Source organism: Crotalus tigris, unplaced genomic scaffold, assembly GCF_016545835.1.
Source record: "Crotalus tigris isolate CLP2741 ecotype Arizona unplaced genomic scaffold, ASM1654583v1 scf7180000017935.1779662, whole genome shotgun sequence".
In the NCBI taxonomy this organism is placed as follows: Eukaryota; Metazoa; Chordata; class Lepidosauria; order Squamata; family Viperidae; genus Crotalus; species Crotalus tigris.
The window spans coordinates 802,484-824,424 of record NW_024096727.1 but is presented as its reverse complement, the minus strand read 5'-3'; the positions used below and the strand labels follow the sequence as shown (position 1 = coordinate 824,424).

The following is a 21,941-nucleotide window of genomic DNA, read 5'->3' as shown; positions in this document are numbered from 1 at the left end:
CCTGAATATCTCTCTTGCTTTCTGTAATCTAAAAGAAGCCCCAACAAAAGGACATCACCGCATAAATAACATCAATATTAAATAAACAATATACTTGGTAAAGAAAGATGAAGAAATTCTGTTCATTCAGCAACGAAAACCTAGGGCTGGCTGTGGCTTAGCTTATGAATCTTTCTTTCAAAATCACAAACTAATGCAAGCAAAATCAGACCTACAAGTTATGCCTCAACAGTATTCCATGCAATTATATAGTGAAGTTGAAGAACAGATTTAATAATTCAGCTTTGGTTAGAGTGCTTGAGATTCCCTATACTGAAATTTGTTATGCCTTCAAAGATGAAGCCAACAAAAATATTCCAAAATGCAAAAAAGTAAACAAAGGGAAAGTCTGCCTCCTGATACATTCAAAATAGCTGAAGAAAACAAAAGGCAAGGAAAACAAAAAAACTTTGTCCAATTATTTGCTGAATTCCAGAGAAAAACAAAAGGAGACAAAGAGAAACATTTAAATAATCAGTGGAATCAAACTGAATAGTTAAGAGCTTAATTTGATAAAATTGAAGAAACCAAGGAAACTTTGTCCTTTACACAGGCACAATAAAAGATAAAACAAGCAAAGATCTACTGGAGAAAGATGAAAAGGGATGATGCATGAATGATGATGTTTGCTGGTATAACAAGCAAAGGAGTGGCCAAGAGTCTGATAATCCTCAATTTACATATTTCAGTACCAAAAAAGGTAATGCTGAAGAATGCTTAGGCTATCCAATAATTATCTCAGGCAGGTGAAATAATGCTGAAGATTTTGCAATGCAGATTTCAACAGTATATGGGAAAAAAACTACGCACTAACTGAATTTGGAAGAGATGGATCAATTGACTGTACTATTAACATACAAAAGATAACGAAAAAGGCAAGGAAGTTCAAAAGGATGTCTATTTTTGCTTTATTATCCTGAGGTTTTTGAAAATGAAAAGGAATGGGTTTTTGTCATCTCACACCTAATTCTAAGAGGTCAGTAAGGAAAACAATAGAGAGACACCAGTAAAGGGAAAGAGAAATACAGGTGAATATTTCAGAAATTCGGGTTTATTACATTGCAAATTTATTTATTTAGCTCAAGGTGGCAAACATACATAGCATTTCTTTCTCCTCTTTCCATTTTTCCAATAACAACAACCCTGTGAGGTGGGTTGGACTGAGAGAGAGACCAAAGTTACATAGCCAGCTTTCATGCTTAAGGTCCAACTAGAACTCACAATCTCCTGTTTTGTAGCTTGGTGTCTTAACCACTAGACCAAACTGGCTCTCAAATGTCACCAGCTTGACAGCACTAGCCAGGAGTTATGGAAGTTGAAGTCTACGTGCATCTGGGTAGGATTGATGACTTCATGGAGTCATCATGCAATCAGTGATGGGGAGCAAATCTTGCAGGGGTTGGATTTGATCTCTTAACTCTCATTATTTACAAATTGTGGGTGGCTTTCAAAGATATGGGTATATAAAGCCAGTGCCAGAACTCACACATGTCATACAACCCGCCTTGCCTACCCTACAAGGTTCCATCCAAAAAAGGTGTCGGAACTCCATTCTGGGCGTTCTATGACAAAAAAAGCCCTGTATAAAGCCATCTCTTCTGCCTATTTCTTTGATGATAAAAAAGCAAGAAGCTAGAAGATGAACTATTGGGAAAGGAATATGCTAAGATTGGATACTTTCTTCTTACTTATTTAATTTTTGTCTAGGTTATAGCAAAATAAATGGTGGATTAGAATAGAAATTGGAATTAAAATTGCAGGGAGAATTGTCACTGGCCCTAGATATGCTGATGAAAGCAAGGAAGACATAAGGAATCTCCTCATGATATAAATTGAAGAAGGCAAAAGCTGGTCTGCTGTTCATTGTTAAAAAATAAACAGACCATGTAATGCAAATAGGCGGAGAAGAATTTGAAGTAGTTACAGATTTTTATCTTCTTTGGTTCAAAAATTCACAGCAATGTGAACTGGGAGAAAGATAATGATAAATCTAAATAAAATATTAAAATACAGAAACATTACACTTCCAATTGTGAAGGCTATAATTTTCCCAGCTGTAACATGACTGTGAAAACTGGATCATTAAAAATTCTGAATGAAAAACATTGGTGCTTTTGAATTCTGTTGCTGGAAAAAATGTTGCGAGGATCTTGGACCATAAGAAAAATAAATATCAGATGAACTAGAGCTGGGGTCTCCAACCAATGGGCCATGGCCCGGTACCAGGCCATGGCCTATTGGTCACTGGGCCCCAGGAATGGCTGGTGAATGTGCACATGTGTGTGTGCATCTCCCCACTCGCGCTAGCCCTGCTGCGTGGGCGCTAGCAGCCTGCGCATGTGCGCGGGTGCTAGTACTCCCCGCCGTGCATGAACCCATTTGTGCATGCGTGCATGGGGTTGCGCGCGCACACATTTCCCTGCTCATCTCTTTCCCTCCCGGCCACTAACCAGGAAAGGTTGGGGAGTGCTGAACTAGAGTGCTGACTACAAGCACTAATAATGAAGCTAAAATTTGTTTTCAAAATCATTAGAGAAGATGATGTTTGAAAAGTAACTGAAAGATAAGTTAGCAGAGAATAAGATGAACTAAGCTTAAGCTGTAAGGACTCAGATATTGGTGGACAATCCTTGCAAAATGATTGCTATCAGATCCTGAGAATAGGGCAACTGAACAACAGCCTAAGCCTATTTCTCCTTTTCTTGGAGCCTCCTCTCATCACTACTGATGAAAATTTTTGACAATATTTCCCACTCTTTGGGGGAAAGAAACAAATATACAAGACCTAAAATAATATTAATTATAGTTTAAAATAAAATAAAAATATCAAACTCCCTTCAAAAATCCAGGAAAAATACAAGATCTCAGTTCTTTTAAATTGACATGGTCCTGGTCATTTTGTATCATTATCCCATGCAGGTCCTTTGACCCAAACTCATACCCGTAGGCAAATTCATTCCTTGGATACCAAACAGTTTTCCACAGCTACCCTAAGTGTTCGAGACCCTTTATTATAAAAAGAGGCTCAAGCAAGAGTATGACGAGTATTTTCAAACCAGTTGAACAACTAATATAAAGTTATGCCAAATAATAAAAAACTTGTTAAATTGTCTTTTGTTCTGCAATAAATAGGCTTTAAAATGTTGTAATCAAATAGTGGAAGGATAACAATGATCCTTGAAATAATATTAAGAGAAATACTTTGGTTTGGTGGTTACGATCTAAATTTTAAAGATTTTATTGGGTTTTTTTTCCATCAACATATGTTAATTTTTCCAATCAACAAGTTGTCTGGAGTTTGCTATGCTAATACATGTTCAATTCCTAATCCTTCATTCTTTCCTCTAGCCAAGAATAAAATAGGTTCCAAATTTGATAGTAGTCTGTATCTTCTTTATCTTTCAACCTCATAGTTAATCTGTCCATCTCTGCACATTCCAATATTTTCCTGATTATTTCTTCTTCTGATGGCAGTCCTTCATTCTTCCAGTATTGTGCAAAAATTATTCTCACTGCTGTAGTAATGTGTAAGATTAAATATAATTTCTGCTTATTAGTCTTTTCAGGCATAATACCTAGTAAAAAAAGTTCAGGTTTAAAATCTACTTGTTCACCCAGTATTTTTTCTAACCACATATGTATCTTTCTCCAATAGGCCTTTGCCTTACCACATGTCCACCAAATGTGTGAGATCTAAATTCTAGTCCTACATTAAGACAACTGGGTTACTTTCAGCCAATCATGGACTTCTATTGAAATACCTGTTAGTTGGTGGTGTTCCAGAGTTAGATGCCAATTAAAACTGTTAATGCCCTAAAAGGCATAGCTCACACTTATTTAAGGGATAGCTTTACTCCCAGCAGAGCCAGTTTGGAGTAATGTTTAAGGCACCTCCCAGCAGAGCCAGTTTGGAGTAATGTTTAAGGCACCAGGTTAGAAACTGGGAGACCATGAGTTTTAGTCCCACCTTAGGCACAAAGGCAGTTGGCGAATCTTGGAACAATCACTGTCACTTCAATCTTAGGAAGCAAGCATTTCAGTTCTAGGAACCAACCAATTTCTTGCTAAGGAAACTGCATGGATTTGTCAAGAATCAAAACTGACTAAAAGGCATAAAAACAAAAATAAAAAGTTCTACTATCAGAAAAATCTATTCTGGTTATTAAGGTCAGCAGGCCCTTTTCATGATGATTTCACTGTCTGGGGCCCTTTTGTTTGATACAAAGCCAGTCTTCTCCAGTGTTGCTCCCAAACTCTGAAATTTCTCTCTTTGAAGTTGCTCCAAACCTCCACCCAAAATGATCTTGAAAAATTACTCTTTAGCCAAGACTTCTGTTTGATTTGGTTTAAGAATGACTCTGTTTTGTAAGGTTTTTAACTGTTACTTTAAAAAAAGGCAGAATATAATTTGTCAAAATAAATGTAATTTAACTCTTTCTCTCTCTGGCCCCGGGAAAGAAACCCATAATTACAGTTTGCTTACTATTTTATGACAAATGTTTCATGCCCTTCAGCCTTCAGTTTATTGTAGTTCTTGCCTTCTTATCATTGAATAAAAGGGCAGGTTTTAAAAGGATAGTGGTATTTCTAGAACTTTCCTTGTCTTTGTTGGCAAATTTCTCTAAAAGATGAGTGACTTTGGGACAATTCCCTGGTGTCTATAAAAATTAGATAGCTACTTTATATGAGGACTCTTATTGTTTGTGAGTAAACAATATCCTCTTTAGCAAATGATGTACAATAGTTAGTTGAACATAGGAAAGATACTTGCCTATATATGCTTTACCAGATAACCCAACAAGCTGTAGCCACCTACCATTACTGCTCAGCTTCAGTGTTGGATGGTATCTGAGTCATCTTTGTGATAGCTTTCAAACTTTATTTATTTTCTTTTTTTTAAAGTATGTAATACTCCAAGGTAGGGGAGAGCTACCATGGTTAGAATGGGGAATAGTTGAGCCTCCCCCTCAATTTGTGTTCCCATTTCAGCTCTGTATAATATGTGGGTGGTAAACATGATGGGAACAGTAGGGACAACTACAAACAGAGTGGTTCACATCTTGAATCTCTAGATTTACTTCAAGTAGTTGGAAGAAGGAGTTCACTATAAATTATTACCTGTCTGATTTCTAATGTTGCATAGAGTCATGGTTGAGATAGGAAACACTACAATGCAGATATAAAAGTCACATTAGGTTCAATGTAGCATGAAACCTGCTCTTAGTTTTCATATTGAGGGATTAATTACTATTTCAGCATTTACTTTTTTTCAATCACCCATTTTCCCTTTAATATGAGAGCTAATTTGGTTCTCATATTGGTTAAGGCATCTGATTAGAAACCATGAGCCTGAGTTGTTCTAGTCCCACTTTAGGCATGAAACCAGCTGGATAATCTTGTATAGTCTTTCTGTCTCAATTCTAGGAAGCAGGCACTGGCAAACCACTTCCAAAAGTTTGTCAGGAAAACTGCAAGGACTTGTCCAGGCAGTCATCAGGAGTCAAGGTTGATTTGAAGGCAGCAAAATAAATAAATAAATGGCTTTCTTCATGCTGAGCTGCATCCTTATATCATGATACCATAGCCTCCCTTTGTCTTTTTAAACCTTTTCACTGTTTAATTTTGTTTTAATTCTGCTTTAACTAGATTTTTTGACTCTGTGTTTTGACTCTAACCTTTTTATATGATTGTATGGTTTTATTTGTAAACTGCCCAGTGTCACAGAGATGAAATGGGCAATATAGAAATTAGATAGATGGGTGGATGGATGGATGAACGGATGGACAGATAGACAGACAATGGACCACAAAATACTTCCTCCTCCCCCTACCTTGATTCATTCACACACAAAATATAGTTCCATAAAAATCATGCTATTAGGAGGCAGTTGCCTTACATTTTAAAAGGTCAGAGTGTTCATAATTCTGGACCAAGAGATCATGTGACTACTGAATTCTTTGTCTAAATGAGAATAAAGCTTAGCTGGTTTGATGTTTATAGCAAAGGATATTTGGAGATCAGCGTTCAGTTTCATTTTAGCAGACGGTCACATCGGCAATGTATACAAATGCTGTCTCGGAAGCTAACCATTGCTGGTACAGTTTTGCAAAATGAAGCACAGTTTGACCAGATGGATGCAGTCTATACCTGGAGGTTTTTTTTCCTTCCCATCTGTGAGAAATTACAGCAGAGTTTTGTGATAGTTCTTCCTTTCCCCATCTATGCAAGTCTCTTATTATGCAGTTTTTAGACACAGCTGCTGCACCAGCTGTTCCTCCTACTGTCACAAAAGATGTCATTTTTTGTGGGGGGAAGGAAGGCAGTCCCATTAGCAAGTTGCTCAGAAACCCCAAGTGGAATTAAAAAGTTTTAATTACAAATTCACAGTGTACATTTATTCAGGGTTAATGAGTCTGCTTAACTATGTCCAGAATAAGCAGACAAGGAAGCCAGTGCTATTCCCTCCAGGACGGCACGGGTTGAATCTTTTCTTCAGCATCAATCTGTCAGATTCAAAGGTGATGGTAAAAGATAACCCAGAGCTGTACTTGGAAGTCTTGAAAACATTCATCCAAAGCATAACGGGCTCTTTTAAATTCCATTAAGTCATTCCAAAGCTTCATAAATGATATTGAATCAAAAGAAAGGCATAGAGTGTTCTCCCAATTAATATATCACTTTCCAGAAATCTATAAAAGGAAAATAGCAGGAGGGAGAATATGTAGTTTGGTGATTAACAAGACTAGCTGTCAATCCCGTAATATTTTTAATTAGTGTATGGGATGGAAATTAGTGCAGGACATAGAAGTGTATCAACTTGCTTTCAATCTATTTTATGGTCTTCTAAGCAGCAAGATTTTTTTTAAAGTTGAATGGAAAATTGTACATATATTTCTTTTTTGTTTGACGGTACACAATCCAATTTCTTTCTTTCCTTAATAACCTCTATATTTGTTCACCATCTTAAAACTGGCCATCTAATACATCTGTGTGTATTAGATGGCCAATTTTTGCTAAATAGTAGTGTAATATAGATATTGAAACTTATTTTTACATCACATTCACTCTCTCGTTCAAAATTTGTATAGATGGAATGCATTTGAAAATTGGCATTAGTTGTTATGCTTTGTGTTTTACTGGATTCTGCATCATAATATAGACAAGACTGATCTGTGTTTTGAAATCATTATTTGAGTTTCCTTCATTTAGAGAAAACTAAGAATTTTATGATTGTGGACTAGATTGCATACACAAGCAAGATTTAGAATCCACAAACAACATATTAATAAAGTAATAAAATGACTTCAATAACACAATAAAAGCAACAATTTAAAAGGCTGAAGTTGGTTTTCATTTATTGTAGTTCCTTAATCCTGTTTTTTCTCCCAAGCTCTTTGTCAATGCATTGCTCTTGAAATAACTAAAAGAAGAGTCAATGCCTTTCATCTCAAATGTACAGAATTTTAATTAAGAAATCTTTATTTTGAATCTTTGTATATTTAAGGAATATAAAATGAATGTGTACATTATGTGCATAATACAAGAATATTTTATAAAGGAGGGCAACTTTAATTGACAAATAGCCTTGGGGAGTTAGTTTTAAGCCAACAGTGGCAGAACTGTTTACGTTTTCTTGTGGTAGCTGTTCTACTTAGTATCACACAAATTATCCCTTTTCTTCCACATGAACAACAAAATATTTCTTGCCAAGTCAGAGAAATTATTTTAAATAGACATACATAATTATTCACATTGGCACCACCACAGAATTTCTTCCTCAAATGAACAAAACAAAACAAGAAACATTATTTCAGATAACTCTATGTAATTACTCAATTTGGCTTTTACATTTAAGAAATTCTGTAGAGATCAATGCATGTACTCCACACAGCTGTATTACGTAAAGCATATGGTCCATATTTTGCTTCACATTTTCTACATATGTTGAAACATGAGAGAGGAGGCATTCATGATTTTCCTTAAAAATTTTACAAGATTTAAATTTTTAAAAATATTTTTATTCATAAAGCCTTTAAGGGGCTTATCTGAAGACAACATAACTGAAGAATAGCGAGCAGTAATATATTTGCATTGCCTTTATGCTTATATTACCATTTGTAATTGGTAATGATAAGCTATTATTTCATATGATTTATCTTTTCCCTCCTGTTAGGAATGTGTATGTGATTAAAAATAAGTTTAATGCAATTTTGTGATTTTTTTTAAGATGGCACCTAAGGAATGTGCCATTACAATGAGGGTAGGGGGCTTTGAGGATTTTCTTTGGAATAAGAAAGTGTTAGGTAGTTTAGAAAGGGAAATTTTTAATAATGTGGGGAAGATTAAAGTGCATAGGAATATTAAGCCAGGAGTATTAGAAAGCTTAATGAAAAAGCAGGACTGAGACTGAGAAGGCAGAAAAGAACATCATAATTGGAAAAGCTGGCCTTGCAACAAATGGAAATGGCAAGGAGCCAGTGAGTGATAAAGGCAGCAAATGAAGAATGGCTGTTGAAAGTGAGACTCCAGTGTTGCTGTACTTGGAAGCAATGGACGTGGCTGTGTGGCTATCATTAGAGAACTGCAACAGAGACACAAGCTGATCCAGATAAAGTGGTGAGTTAGTGGTTTGGCAGCTTCTATGAACTATTTGCCTTGTTATCAGGATACACCTGGAAGCTTCAATAGCTAGGAAGGGCAGATCTCCACTTTTTGGATTCTGAGGGCATGGATGAGGGTTTTACCCAGCTCAGACTGGCATATCCATTTAGGAACTTTTCAGAACGGCAGGCACAGGGAACAATTGTCCATGCCCTTGCATCTCTAAACTAAATGACTACAATACTCTGTATTTACAGCTGCGTTTGAAAACTATTTGGAAAACACAATCAACTCCTATGTAATTACAGGAGCATCTTTTCTGACAAAATTTTCTCATTCCCTCCTCCTACTGCAAGTCTTTGTGCACTAATTGTGACAGGACTGAGACTGCCTTTAGGTAATTACCATGTTTTCTTTGTATTTTTATATATTTTTATACTGGATGTTATGTTATTGTGATAGGAGATAAAGTGTACAAAATTATATATTAAAGCAAATACAATTGACAGCTTCAGTTGAATAGAGGTAGATAATGTGGTTAGTGTGTGTGGCTGTATTGCAAGCATAGTTGTAGGCAGGACAGCTGCTTCTAATGTGGACATTCAACTGTTCTTTATATCATTTTAATGATGGCAGCAGATGTTAAATTACAACTGATATTCACATTAGAAAATTACACAATAAGTATCTTGTTCAAGTGTCTTTAATTTTAAAAGTTTAAGGTACTGTGGAATTTTTATATGCCACCCAAAAAACTTCATTTTAAAAAATGAATCTAATCTTTTTGAAATATCCTTTTTTGCTCAATTTTTTTTTAGTTTTTTCCACATTTGCAAACTCCTATATTTAATGTGGGACAGAATTATTGTTTTCATGTTTCTTACATTAATCTGAATACTGCAGGTTATTCATCCTATAAAACAGGGGTCTTCAAACTTGGTTTTTTATGACTTGTGGACTTCAACTCCTAGAATTCCTCAGCCAGGTGTGCTGGGAGTTGAAGTCCACAAATCATAAAAGGGCCAAGATTGAAGACCCCTACTATAAAAGGACAGTTAAAAATAAAAAATAAACATGAATTGCACAGAAAAGAACTTAAAGCAAATAATTTATAATTAATACACACCACTCTGATATCAAACAAAAGTGCCTATTTAACTTATTGTTCTATTACATTGGTTAAAGTTACATTAAGTCTTTCTTCTTAGGTCAGGGGCAGGCAACCCAAAACACTCAAAGAGCCACTTGGACCCGTTTCCCACCAAAAACAAAACACCGGGAGCCGCAAAATCCTTTTGATATCTAAAATTAAGATAACACTGCATATATCCTTTTTTACCTTTATTATAGGTGTGTGTGTGTGTTTGTGTGTGTGTGTATGTATGTATATATATATGTATATATTTGTTTTCTGACCTACATATGTATGTATGTGTGTGTGTGTGTGTGTATACACGCACACGCACACGCACACACACATACACATTAAAAATAAAAATAAAAATATGACTTTTGGGAATATCCATACTATTAAAACAATGATTACCAAGAGAATGCTTTAAGAGAATAAAATTACATAGGTAAAAAAAGGATATTTGCAGTGTTATCTTCATTTTAGATGTCAAAAGGGTCTCTCTCTCTCTCTGTGTGTCTCTCTCCCTCCCTCTCTATCTGCCCTTGGTCTGCCACTCCTCTTCCCCCACTCTCTTTCTTTCTCTCTCTATTTCCTCTCTCTCTCTCTCTCTCTCTCCCTCCCTCTCTCTTTCTCCCCCCCTCCTATCTGCTGCTCACCTGGCAAGCTTCAAGCTGTTGTCCAACAACCCAGGGGTAGGCAACCTCGTCTCTTTTATGACTCATGGACTTCAACTCCCAGAATTCCTGAGTCAGCCTAACTGGGCTAGCTAGCTCTCTCCTGCCCTTCCTGCTTCCTGCAGAGACGCAGCAAAGGGAGGAGGTCCGCCCAGTAAGCTTTTCAGCTCCTCGGAGAACACTATGAGTGCACTCTCTTTTACACATACACACACAAACACACACACACACACAGAGTGAGTGAGTGAGAGAGAGAGAGAGAGAGAGAGAAAAGCAGGGAAGCGCAACTGCCTCTCTCTGTCTCTGTCTCTCTCTGCAAAGGCAGAGGAGGCTGGGAGCCACAGGGGAAGGCTCAAAGAGCCGCATGCGGCTCCGGAGCTGCAGGTTGCCGACCTGTGTCTTAGGTAAACTGAGCAAGTCACTAGCTGTTTACATATTGCATTAGATCAACATTTCTTAATCTTGGCAACTTTAAGATATAAGTAGTCCTTGACTTACAATAATTTAATTAGCAACCATTTGAAGTTACAGCAACATTGAAAGAAGTGACTTATCATCAGTCCTCACACTTATATCAATTGTAGCATCCCCACAGTCACGTGATCAAAATTCAGGCACTTGGCAACTGGCATGTATTTATAACAGTTGCATTGTCTTGGGGTCCAATAATCACCATTTGTGACCTTCCTGTTGACAAATAAAGTCAACAGGAAAGCTGGATTTGCTTAACAGCAGTGTGATTCACTTAACAACTGCAATGATTCATTGACAAAAAAAGGCTATAAAATTGGGTGTCACTCATTTAACAGCTTCCTTCCTTGCTTATTGATTTAATTATTAAACTTCTATGTTGCCCATCTTGCCTAGAGGCAACTCTAGGTGGCTTATAGTCAACATGCTTAATAATAGAAATTCTCTTCCCAGTTATGGTCTTAAGTCAAGGACTCTCTGTATGGGGACTTCAACTCCCAGAATTCCTAAGCCAGCCATAATTTGAAATCTATATATCTTAAAGTTGCCAAGCATGCACCATGTTTATAAACCACAGTGGCCATGTTCATACATTGCACTAAACCAAAATCAAGTAAACCAGATTTTATATAGCTTGATGTATGAATATAACATAAAATGTTGTTTTAAATATACAATAAAGCAGTATCTTTTTACAGCCAAGATTATTTTTTAAAATGTACTTGCCACACAAAATGTGACCAGTCTTGTTTTATTGCAAGAGAAGAAGACAATAACTAGATAACATCCTGGATAACCTACACACAAGAAAATAATCTGTTCTGTGAAGTAAGATGATTGCAATGTCCCGTGGTCATGTGATCACCTTTTGCAATCTTCTGACAAGCAAAGTCAATGGGGAAACCAGATTTACTTAACAACTATGTTACTAATTTAGCAACTGCAGTGATTCACTTAACAAATATGGCAAGAAAAGTTGTAAAGTGGGGCAAAACTCACCAACATAACTTCTGTGCTCAATTGTGGTTGTAAGCTGACTGCCTGTACTGTATAGCCATTTAATGTTTCTACGATACAAAAATATGATTAGATTACAACAGCCTAAAAAAAGCATATATTGGAAATTATATTTTTAAAATAACTTTGTACATGATAGCCTACCCATATGAAACCAGGGAACAAAAAATAGAAGAGACATTTCCAGTGAATGGGGCAAAAATCTATTATCATAAAAAACACATGAATATTTTCCAACACGCTTTAAATTCAGGAATGCACATAAAGTGGCCATTTGCTGTTGCCAATATGAAGGGTTAAAAAAAAACCTATAAGAAGTAACTTTCATGACACCCACAGGAAAGTTCTATTATTAACAAAACAGTACTTATACATTCTTTATACCAGTGGTGGTGAACCTTTTAGAGACTGAGTGCCCAAACTGCAACCCAAAACCCACTTATGCATCGCCGGGTGCCGGGTGGATGTGGCCACCGAGTGGGTGTGGCCACCAAGCAGTCGGCTTGCTTGCTCGCTCACTGTCCGGTCTGACTCATGCTCGCTCTCAAGCTGTCTGCAGCAAATGCTGCTTCCGCAGAAAGTTGCTCCTTTTATAGCCTCTCACCTATTCCCAGACTGCGCATGTGCAGAGAGGAAGAGGGAGCAGCTCGGCCCAGCAATGGCTTGCATGCCACCAGACACAGCTCCGCGTGCCGCTTGTGGCACGCATGCCATAGGTTCGCCACCACAGCTTTATACTGTTAAATGATTTGTTCCATTAGTTAATGCTGTTTGAGACTCTGCATCTACAATATCAATTAAGATCCACAAACATGTTAGGGAGCTTATATTAAGTTGTTTTTATAAATAATTAAGTATAAACACTGATAGGAGAAAGCCTTATTGTGGACTACCTTTGAATTATATAGGGCAGTGTTGGCGAACCTTTTAGAGACCGAGTGCCCAAAAACTGGCCCTGCCTCCGCTCTACTCCCTGCAACGTCCCCTGCCCCCCACCCCACCTGCCCACAGGGCCACTCACCGGCTCCAGGGCCCGCCGCAGATTGCCCAGACAACCCAGCAGCGCCATGGCAGCCATGCCCTCTGCCCACCCCCCTGCAGCATCAACTGTGCGCAATGAGGCGTGAGGGCAGAGTCTTGTCCATGCTGCCTGGCTGCCATGTCCTTGGCTTCACTGCTCCGTGTGGGTCACATTAGAGGGTGACTCTTCTCCAGGGGGCTGCCGGTGAGGATGAGGTCATGGGGGGAGGTGAGGCTGGGGCAACGGCACGTGTGCCCACAGAAAGGGCTCAGAGTGCTGCCTCTGGCACGCATGCCATATGTTCACCACTACTTATGTAGGGTATTGTACTTTCCTATTCAAATTAGGATAATGACTTATTCCAATCTTCCTCGTTTACTTATTTTTTTTTAAAAAAAAGGCATTTTTTTCTACAGCATTTCTAGATCTATTTCATCAAGTTTATATAATATAAAGAATGTATTTAATTTATATAGTATCAATATAGCATTGATACTTTTTGTATTATTTTATTATTTTTTGGAAACACTTTTCAAGCCTAATAACATCAGGGCGTATTAAGGATGAATATTTTCTCAGATCAAGAATCAAGATCTCCTGTTAAACCGTCCTCAGTGTAAAACCTCTGCTGAGTGCTTTTAACACAATTCAGATATGCATCTGTTTTGATCTTCAGGGCCGAGATAGTGGGTACTTGGTTAATTTTGATGGAACAGGCTGCCTGGAGCTGGATTTTCAAACGGTCGCCTTATTCTTTTTGTGTTTCTTTCTTATTAGCATGAAAACCAAACAGAATGCTTAGCTTGCTAAACAATACAATTTGAAAGAGTGAGGAATGGAACTTATGTATCCAAGAGTCTTTGGACCGACCCATTACTTCTAGTTCACTTCCCTAGCACACACCAGCATTGTTCAGTCACATTAGTGGCAGAAGGGATTCGACCTCTTCTGTAAGCTATAGGAACAGTAGTGGAGTGATCACATATGATTTGCTTTACAGTCCTGTGCTTTCTCAGTTCAGACAGGGTCTTAAATAATATGAAGAAAGAAAGAAAGAAAGAAAGAAAGAAAGAAAGAAAGAAAGAAAGAAAGAAAGAAAGAAAGAAAGAAAGAAAGAAAGAAATTAAGAAAGAAAGAAAGAAAGCCCAAAAGAAACACAGACAAATCTAAAATCTATCTGAAGTACTAGTTAAAAATTATGCTGATCCTTCAACTTTCAGAAGAAATACTGCCCATTGTTTAGGGAGAAGGCAGCAGGTGTCATTGCATGAAAACAATATGAGAAGAGAACCAATAAAAGCTTAGGGCAGACATTGCCTGAAATATCAATAATATTCTGAAGCAGATTGGTATTTATTCCTTTGAACATAAAACATGATGTGATAGTGATTTTGGTATGGTGGCTTTCAAACATTTATATGGGAGGAATTCAGAAAGAAGGCAACAGATTTCCACAGATTATCTGATTATTATACACTTAATGGTGCAAGGTAACAAATATATTAAAAAGCAAAGCAAAATGTAATAAAAGAATTAACAAGCCACAGCAGTATTATAGTCCTATAAATTAAATACAAAACTTCCTTAGCTACAATATGTGTGTGTGTGTGTGTGTGTTACCATAAGCAAGTTTTCAACAATAAATCAAAACTCAGGCAACAGCAGAACCAATAATTTTAATGCCTTATAATCAGTCTTATTTTGTTTTTTTAACAAAAAGGTCTATTAAGCATCCTGTTTCAAATAATACTCCAGCACATACAAAAGTACATTTATTTTCTTCAGTTAAAAAAAACTGCTTCAATTTGTTTAATTGGGTTTAAAAACAGATTCTTCACTACCCTCATTGCTTTTTAGTAGCAGTAGAGTGTGTGTGTGTGTGTGTGTGTGTGTGTACACCCATGCAGTGCATGAAGCCACTGAGTGTAGTATTCATGATACAGAAATGAAATTATGAAAATAAATTAACATTTTGGGAGATCTATGCTTGCTATGCAAATGAATTTCGCAAGATCTTCTATTTCATCTATAAGTCCCATTTTTTGTTCTTTTAAAATAAAAAAATCCACATTGCTTTTCTGTGCATATGTACAAGACTGGAAAAGACCAAAGAAGGCTAGCTTTAGTCAGTTCACATGATTGGACTATAAATATTTGGAACATCATTCCTCCAGAGATAAGATTGGCCTCTACCCTGTTGCTTTTCTACATGAAGACATGTTTTGTCAGCGGCCTGGGGGACCCCCAGTCAAATGGCTTTTCTGATTCTGTTGTTGCTGCACTAGGGTGGTTTTTTTTAAAAAAAAAAATGTGGATTTTTAAAGTTATACACTGCCTAGAGTCACTATGTGCGAGTCAGGTGACTATATAAATAATAATAAATAAATAAATTTAAAAAGACTCAATACAGTTATCTGCATTCATTAATAAAACAATGAGATAAAATCTAATATTCCATTTGGCACTTTTGGTGGATTGTTAAACAAAATTCTACCTGTTGACTGTATGATCAAAGTTTGACAACTACAACAACAGTTCTAGCTATGCATGACTGCATCATTTTCCATCTAGAAGAGCTTCAATCAAGGAAAAGTTTTTTAGTATTCACTGTCTTTCCCCCTATACACATCATAACACAGGATTTCACAAGAATAACCTATTTGACACCCTTCCTATGTTCACCATACTATTTACTCTTGTTTTGTTTTAGAAACCCAAGAAATAAAATTTCATTTTTCTCTATTTGTTAATGTTACTAAATCTTAAGTATTTTGTAAGATGGTGTTCTTAAACAAATCCATTTTTGTGTCATATTTATGCAACTGAATTTAAAAAGTCCATATTAAAAAAAGCATCTTTAAAATTTGTTTGATATGTTATCTGCCCTTATAATCTAGAAAAGAGGCATGGATAAACAAAACAGAAGCAATAACACTACCAAGAACCATAACTACAAAGACCAATATCAAATGATATCCATCATGCATAAAATTTAGTTATTTCTTTTGTTGCTGAAGATATTGTAGATGACATTGTGTACTCATGTCATCTGATCCTTCAACTTTAACATTTAATTCATATTTCTTGATTTTAAAAAAATGAAGAGATATTTTCCTCAGCTGATAGCATAGAAGGGGAAACTGGGTATCTTGAAGAAAAAAGGAATAAAATATTTTGCTTGTAAAATGCTGTTTCAAACTCTAATCAGCAGAAATCAGCAATCTATACCAAACATTGTGGACAGACTTCAAACAGGCATTTCTATCCAATGTTAATATAAATAAATGTTCAGTATTGAAAAGGATGTTCAGATATATATCTTTTTAATTGCCCTTGGAATGTGTTATTATCCAAAGACTTGTCAGGATTATTTGATAGTAGATCTTTTATTATGTATAAGGAAGTCAGAAATATCATGCCAAACATTACTGTCATCATATAGGTAGGTCATGGATGATTGCAGTGATGGTTGTAGAGTGTGCCGGTGATACTCAAAGAGCCAAAGAACAATCCCCCAAACCAGAGCAGTAAAAAGTGGGAAGGGATCTTGTTTGGGCTGTGGGATATAACCTTTCTCTACTGCCAATCGAGACAAGCCAAACAGGATTCGAGATAATAGATACATATTTATCTGTTCAGAAAAAAAAAACCCTGAATTAAAATTAGGTAATTAGCCCAACAAGAAAATCAGATTACTTAAACAACTTTCAATTTAGGAGATCATCAAATTCTTTCATATCAAAATCAGTCTCTAATTTTAACCAGACTGCTTGAATTTTAATAAGGTTCAGCAACAATTTACATCTATTCCTAAATCTAATATTAGAAAAATCAGGTGTAAATCAATCCTTTCCCAGTTGCATGAAGACTGGTTTCAAAAGAAATGCATTTGTGTGAAAAATACATTTCCTAAAAAGCATCTAAATTATACCTGGATTTTTTTTTTTAATTTCAGAGTGAAAAATCAACATGGATAGGCATTCTTCTTCTACAATTATCTATCACTGTGAAGTATCGATTGTAACTTACCAAATAAAAGGTTTTCCTCCTAGAAGAAATATGCTTATCTAAATGGGTTTACCATTTGAATAACAATACTTCCTTTTCTTAAAATCTTCACTGAGTGTGGTTATCAAATAGATAGCAGATATCCTTTATAAGAATAAGGTTGTCCCCAAGACCCAAAGGGACCCCAGTCTATTATTCTTTATAAGAGCTGTGGAGCCTTGGCTCTTTACCCAAGCTTTTGGCACAGGAAAGTAAGACCCCTCACTTCTTTCTACTTGCTGCCTTCTATCTTTTATTAATGTTCTTGTATTAATGTTCTCTGGATTGTGATCCATCCAGAGTAATTGAGAATTGGGCAGCATACAAATTTAACAAATTATGATTACTAATCCCTTTCTTACAATTTGCTACAGTGAAAGAAAAATGCAGAATTGTATTCAGATAAATTCACTACTCCATTTGCAGCAGATATATAGAAAATAATGATGGAAGAATGTGATGGAACAATTTACTAACATTCCCTAATTTCCCTTTCATTCTTCATTAGATCAATAGAACCATAAATCTAACACAGAACAACACAGTTGCTTACCTGGCTGTTAATATTATTATTTTCCCCAAACAGTAACCAGCCCCCAATGAAGGCTGCGAGGAAAGACTGAAATGGAACCTTCTTTCCTTGCATTCGTGACTGCATGGCCATTAAACCCTTATAAATGAATACAAAACAGGCCAGGGTTCTGGAATGAAGATAGGTAGCTTGAAGAATTGCTTTCAATTTTTCCTTTAGGCTGAAGGGAAGAAACAGTGAACAATTATTACACATGTTATTTCCATTAAAATATTATAAATCAGTTATAATATTTATTGGTCATTGCTTCTGATGTACATTAAAAAGTAACAATGATCTTCATTTCACTTTCAGAAAATATTAGAAAACTAAAGCTACGTAAGTGAACCTGTTTCTAATAAAAAGAGCATGAATGTGTTTTCTAGTCAATTTAGAGATGTAGTCAATTTTTTATAGTTTGTGGCACTTTTAAAAACATTTATAGTTTGTAAATTAACATGCAAAGAATGGCAGTGAAGCTAAATCTGACATGACTGTAAGATTGTTAAAATTATTAAAAAAATTCAAAGAAGGAAATTCAAACTGATATCTACTAGCTCAATTCTATTACATTTATTCAGGAGAACATCTATAAATTAATGAGTCTTCAACTACAGAGTCACATTAACAATGGATAAGATTGCAGTGTTACTTCTACATTAAGGGCTGATAGGATAGCAGCATAAACTGCATTGGACATAATGAAACTTGCTTGCGAATATACCATGTTTCCCCGAAAATAAGACCCAACTGGAAAATAAGCCCTAGCATGATTTTTCAGGATGCTGGTAATATTAGCCTCACCCCCAAAATAACCCCCAGTTAAGATAGTCAGCCATACAGATGCATTTAGTACTGTATTTCCCCGAATATAAGCCCTAACTGGAAAATAAGCCCTAATACAGCGGTTCTCAACCTATGGGTCGCGACCCCATTTGGGGTCGATCGACCATTTTTCGGGGGTCGCCAAAGGTGGCGATCCGCCATTTTCTCCCCTCCGGGGGCGCCGCCGCGCATGCGCGCTGGGCATGGGGGCGCCGCCACGCCTCCGGGGGCGGTGTCGTGCATGCGCGGCGCGCACGGGGGCGCCACTGCGCATGCGCCACGCATGGGGCGGCGCGCATGGGGGGGCCTGCCCCCGTGCGCGCCGCACCGCGCATGCGCATAACGTTTGTGTGACGGGGGTCGTCGTCACACAAACGTTGAGAACCGCTGCCCTAATACATCTTTTGAAGCAAAAATTAATACAAGACCCAGTCTTATTTTCAGGGAAACACGATATATGCAAAATTGTACTATCATAAACCCACCTTGATTTCCTAGAAAATATTGTTTCTATGGATCCACATAACAGTATTAAATATATTACTAATAGTCTTATTTAAGTAAAAAAAATACGAAGAGTATTATTAATGTAATACAAGACAATCGCTTCTTTTTCTGTCCTAATATATTTAATTATTGAAAAACATCCAAACAGAAATAGTAAGAATGCAGAGAAGAAAACATAATGTGTACTGGAAGACTACAGGTAGCTCTTAACTTACAGTCACAATTGAGATCATAATTTCCATTGCTAAACAGGGTGCTTCTTGAGTCATGCCCAATTTTATGACTTTTTTGCCACAGTTGTTAAGCAAACCACTGCACTTGTTAAGTGACTCATACGGTTGTTAAGTGAAGCCACTTCCCCCATTGACTTTGCTTGTTGGAAGCCGGCTTCTGCAAATGAAGATTGCAAATGACAGTCAAATAACCCTGGGACACTGCAACCATCATAAATACATGTTGGTTGCCAAACACCCAAGTTTTGATCATGGGAGTGTGGGGATGGTTGTAAGTGGCTGTGACGGTTATAAGAATACCAGTTATAAGTCACTGTTTCCAGTAATGTCGCTAAACTAATGGTCATAAGTGAAGGACTACCTGTATTTTAAACAGCATGCACACAAATAACTTCAACTTCAGTGGCTTTATTCTGTATGTGACAGATGCTCTGAGAAATGTACCTTCCACTTTTGAAGAGAAATGTCATTACCAAAGCATGAGGGGCACGGATTTTTACTCCATAACTGCCAAAAATAAAGAAAATGCATAAAATTGTCAGTAAAATGAGGTTTAATATATGTTTAAATGCAATTATTGCTTTATGTAATTTGGAAACAGCAGAATATGGGAATACAGGTCTTGGATGATAAATAGTATCTTTCACAATTCCTTTGCCATGTATATTGAGATATAAATTGCACAAACAGGTTGGGTTTGTTCTATACCGAAAGACTTAATATGCTTGCCTAAGGCATATAAATCTGAATACTCAGATTTAGTGTACCACTAAAGCAATATTCTTGATATTCTGAAACCTCTTCCTCACTTTTCCCTTCTTTGAATAATCATTATTATTATTGGGGAAATAATATTTAATGCTTTGAAAATATAAAAACAGCCAAGAACAGGAAGATAATCTTGTTCATAAGAGAACCACAGAGTTTGTTTCAAAGTTCCACCCACTAGAAAAGAAACTTCACTCTTAACACCAGAATTGATTTTAAAATATCTAGCACAATGTTACAGGAGCTGAGATAGGTAACCACTAAACAATGTATAGAATAACAATTGCTTTATTAGAATGATAGTTGAACGAATGGAGTTTGGAGACATCTATACAAGAAGAAAACAAAAAAGGATTTATCTGTAAGCATTAAGTATGAATGATTAAAAATGAAATCCAGGTGTACCCAGACCTTAGAAGGCATCACCTAAGCTCACTGTTGTTCTGTGCATTTATACCTTCTCCGACGTTTTAGCTTTAGCATAATATAGTATATACTGAACCAATACTGTCCTCTAAAAAGAAATGAAAACTCAATCTAATAGCAGATATATTATCACTTTGTTAGTAATACTTCTTGAAGACGACCGAAATGAAATGCCGATAAAGCAGAAGAAGCAAATGTTCTGAGATCTAAATAGCCAGGGCCACTTTAAACTATTTAAATTACCCCAGGCTGACAGTCTGATCGGTCATTTAACCTAGCTTATGTCTATACTTTGAAACATTATTTACAGAAGATTAGGAGAACCCGCCCTTAGATTAAAACCTTATATTTGCCCATACAAAACGTCACTTAACACTTATAAACAAAAATCTGCTTCCTCCCGCTAAAGTCTTCGTGAAATCGGTGTAAACGCTCGTCCGTGATACCAAGAGGACCCTTCGGCGATCATTTCGGAACAGAAATGCGGAAGAAGCAGGGCTCCCAGTTCAAACTTACACCGCTCCGTTGCGGAAGCCCTTGAGCAGCGCCAGCGTAGTCTGATATCTCCGCTGCTGCAAGAGAGAATTGACGGTATAAAGCAAAGTCTTGAGAATTGTCCGATCATCCATTGCCTCAGACTTGACGTTTACAGCAGCCGGTCAATCTGGGAAAACAACTTGACTGAAACACAAAAGGCATAGAAGCAGAGCTTCAGGAAATAATGTTCAAGCGGAAAACCAACCCCCGAACTTTGGTTCCGCCCTAGTTTTATAAGCTCACCAGAAGACTTGAGTCTTAAATTATAGAGAAAGCAAAATGTACCGTCCTATAATTATAACTCTTCTTTTCCCGGCTATTCAAGCGGAAACAGCTTCTCTCTATGCCTGCGTCTTTAAAAGAAAGCGTGAAGTTGGTCGTTTAAGAGCCAGACCAAATTGCAACAATACAGAAAACTATATGGAAGTGTGTTATGACTTTTAATAAAAAAAAAAAATGGTGGAAATGGTGCTACTAGACTCCTGATTTTTTCTCCATGAAATTAACCAGTGGCTTAGTTAATTCCAGAGACTTCCTTTTTAATGTTTTCATATTTTTATTTGTAGCATTTTTTAAAAAATATTATTTTACTAGAGATAACATGAATGAAAAACAACACAAATTCCCCTTTTTTGCTTTATAATTTACTTTTATTTCCTGGTTTTTAATTTATGCATTTCATTTCCACCCTTTAAACAAGATGGTGTTAAAAGTAAACAGGTAGTTTATATGAAAATAGAATATTAATTAAACTGCTTTTCCTGCCAATCCAGTATTTGTGGCGAACAAGTGGAATCCTTTGATGTTGGCTTGAGAAAGCTTTCCAAGCAAAATGTGTTTTGACATGATAGAGTGATTCCCTAAATTCCTTCCAAGTTAGGAGTGCCCCCAGTGGATTAACCTCCATTAGTTGATAAATTAATCAATCTGATGAAAAGTTTTTTTTTAGCACAATTAGTCAAAAGGCATTATAGAGAAAGGCTGGAGGAAAAAAATGGAGTATAGATTGGACAAAACACAAATCCTACACCGATTTACTGAATTTCCTAGGATCTCTTGATCATAAGGC

The 21,941-nt window shown here is 36.6% G+C and overlaps 2 protein-coding genes across 2 annotated transcripts in view; both read right to left on the bottom strand.

Moving 5' to 3' along the window:
- Window positions 1-17,589, bottom strand: part of E2F1 (E2F transcription factor 1) — a 48,225-nt gene extending 30,636 nt beyond the window's left edge. Inside the window, exons 1-2 of the mRNA XM_039344708.1 lie at window positions 17,559-17,589; window positions 11,920-11,987 (exon numbers count right to left, since the gene is read on the bottom strand). Coding sequence (XP_039200642.1) covers window positions 11,920-11,925 — 6 coding nt within the window. The 5' untranslated portion in view covers window positions 11,926-11,987; window positions 17,559-17,589. The remainder of the gene's footprint in view (window positions 1-11,919; window positions 11,988-17,558) is intronic.
- On the bottom strand, window positions 14,616-21,062 carry PXMP4 (peroxisomal membrane protein 4). The gene is made up of 4 exons (XM_039344711.1): window positions 20,852-21,062; window positions 19,586-19,648; window positions 17,559-17,757; window positions 14,616-16,589 (listed from the first exon to the last, which is right to left on the bottom strand). Exons 1-4 carry the CDS (start codon window positions 20,962-20,964, stop codon window positions 16,326-16,328), a joined length of 639 nt encoding a protein of 212 aa, XP_039200645.1. The 5' UTR covers window positions 20,965-21,062; the 3' UTR covers window positions 14,616-16,325.
- Between the last annotated feature and the right edge of the window lie 879 nt (window positions 21,063-21,941).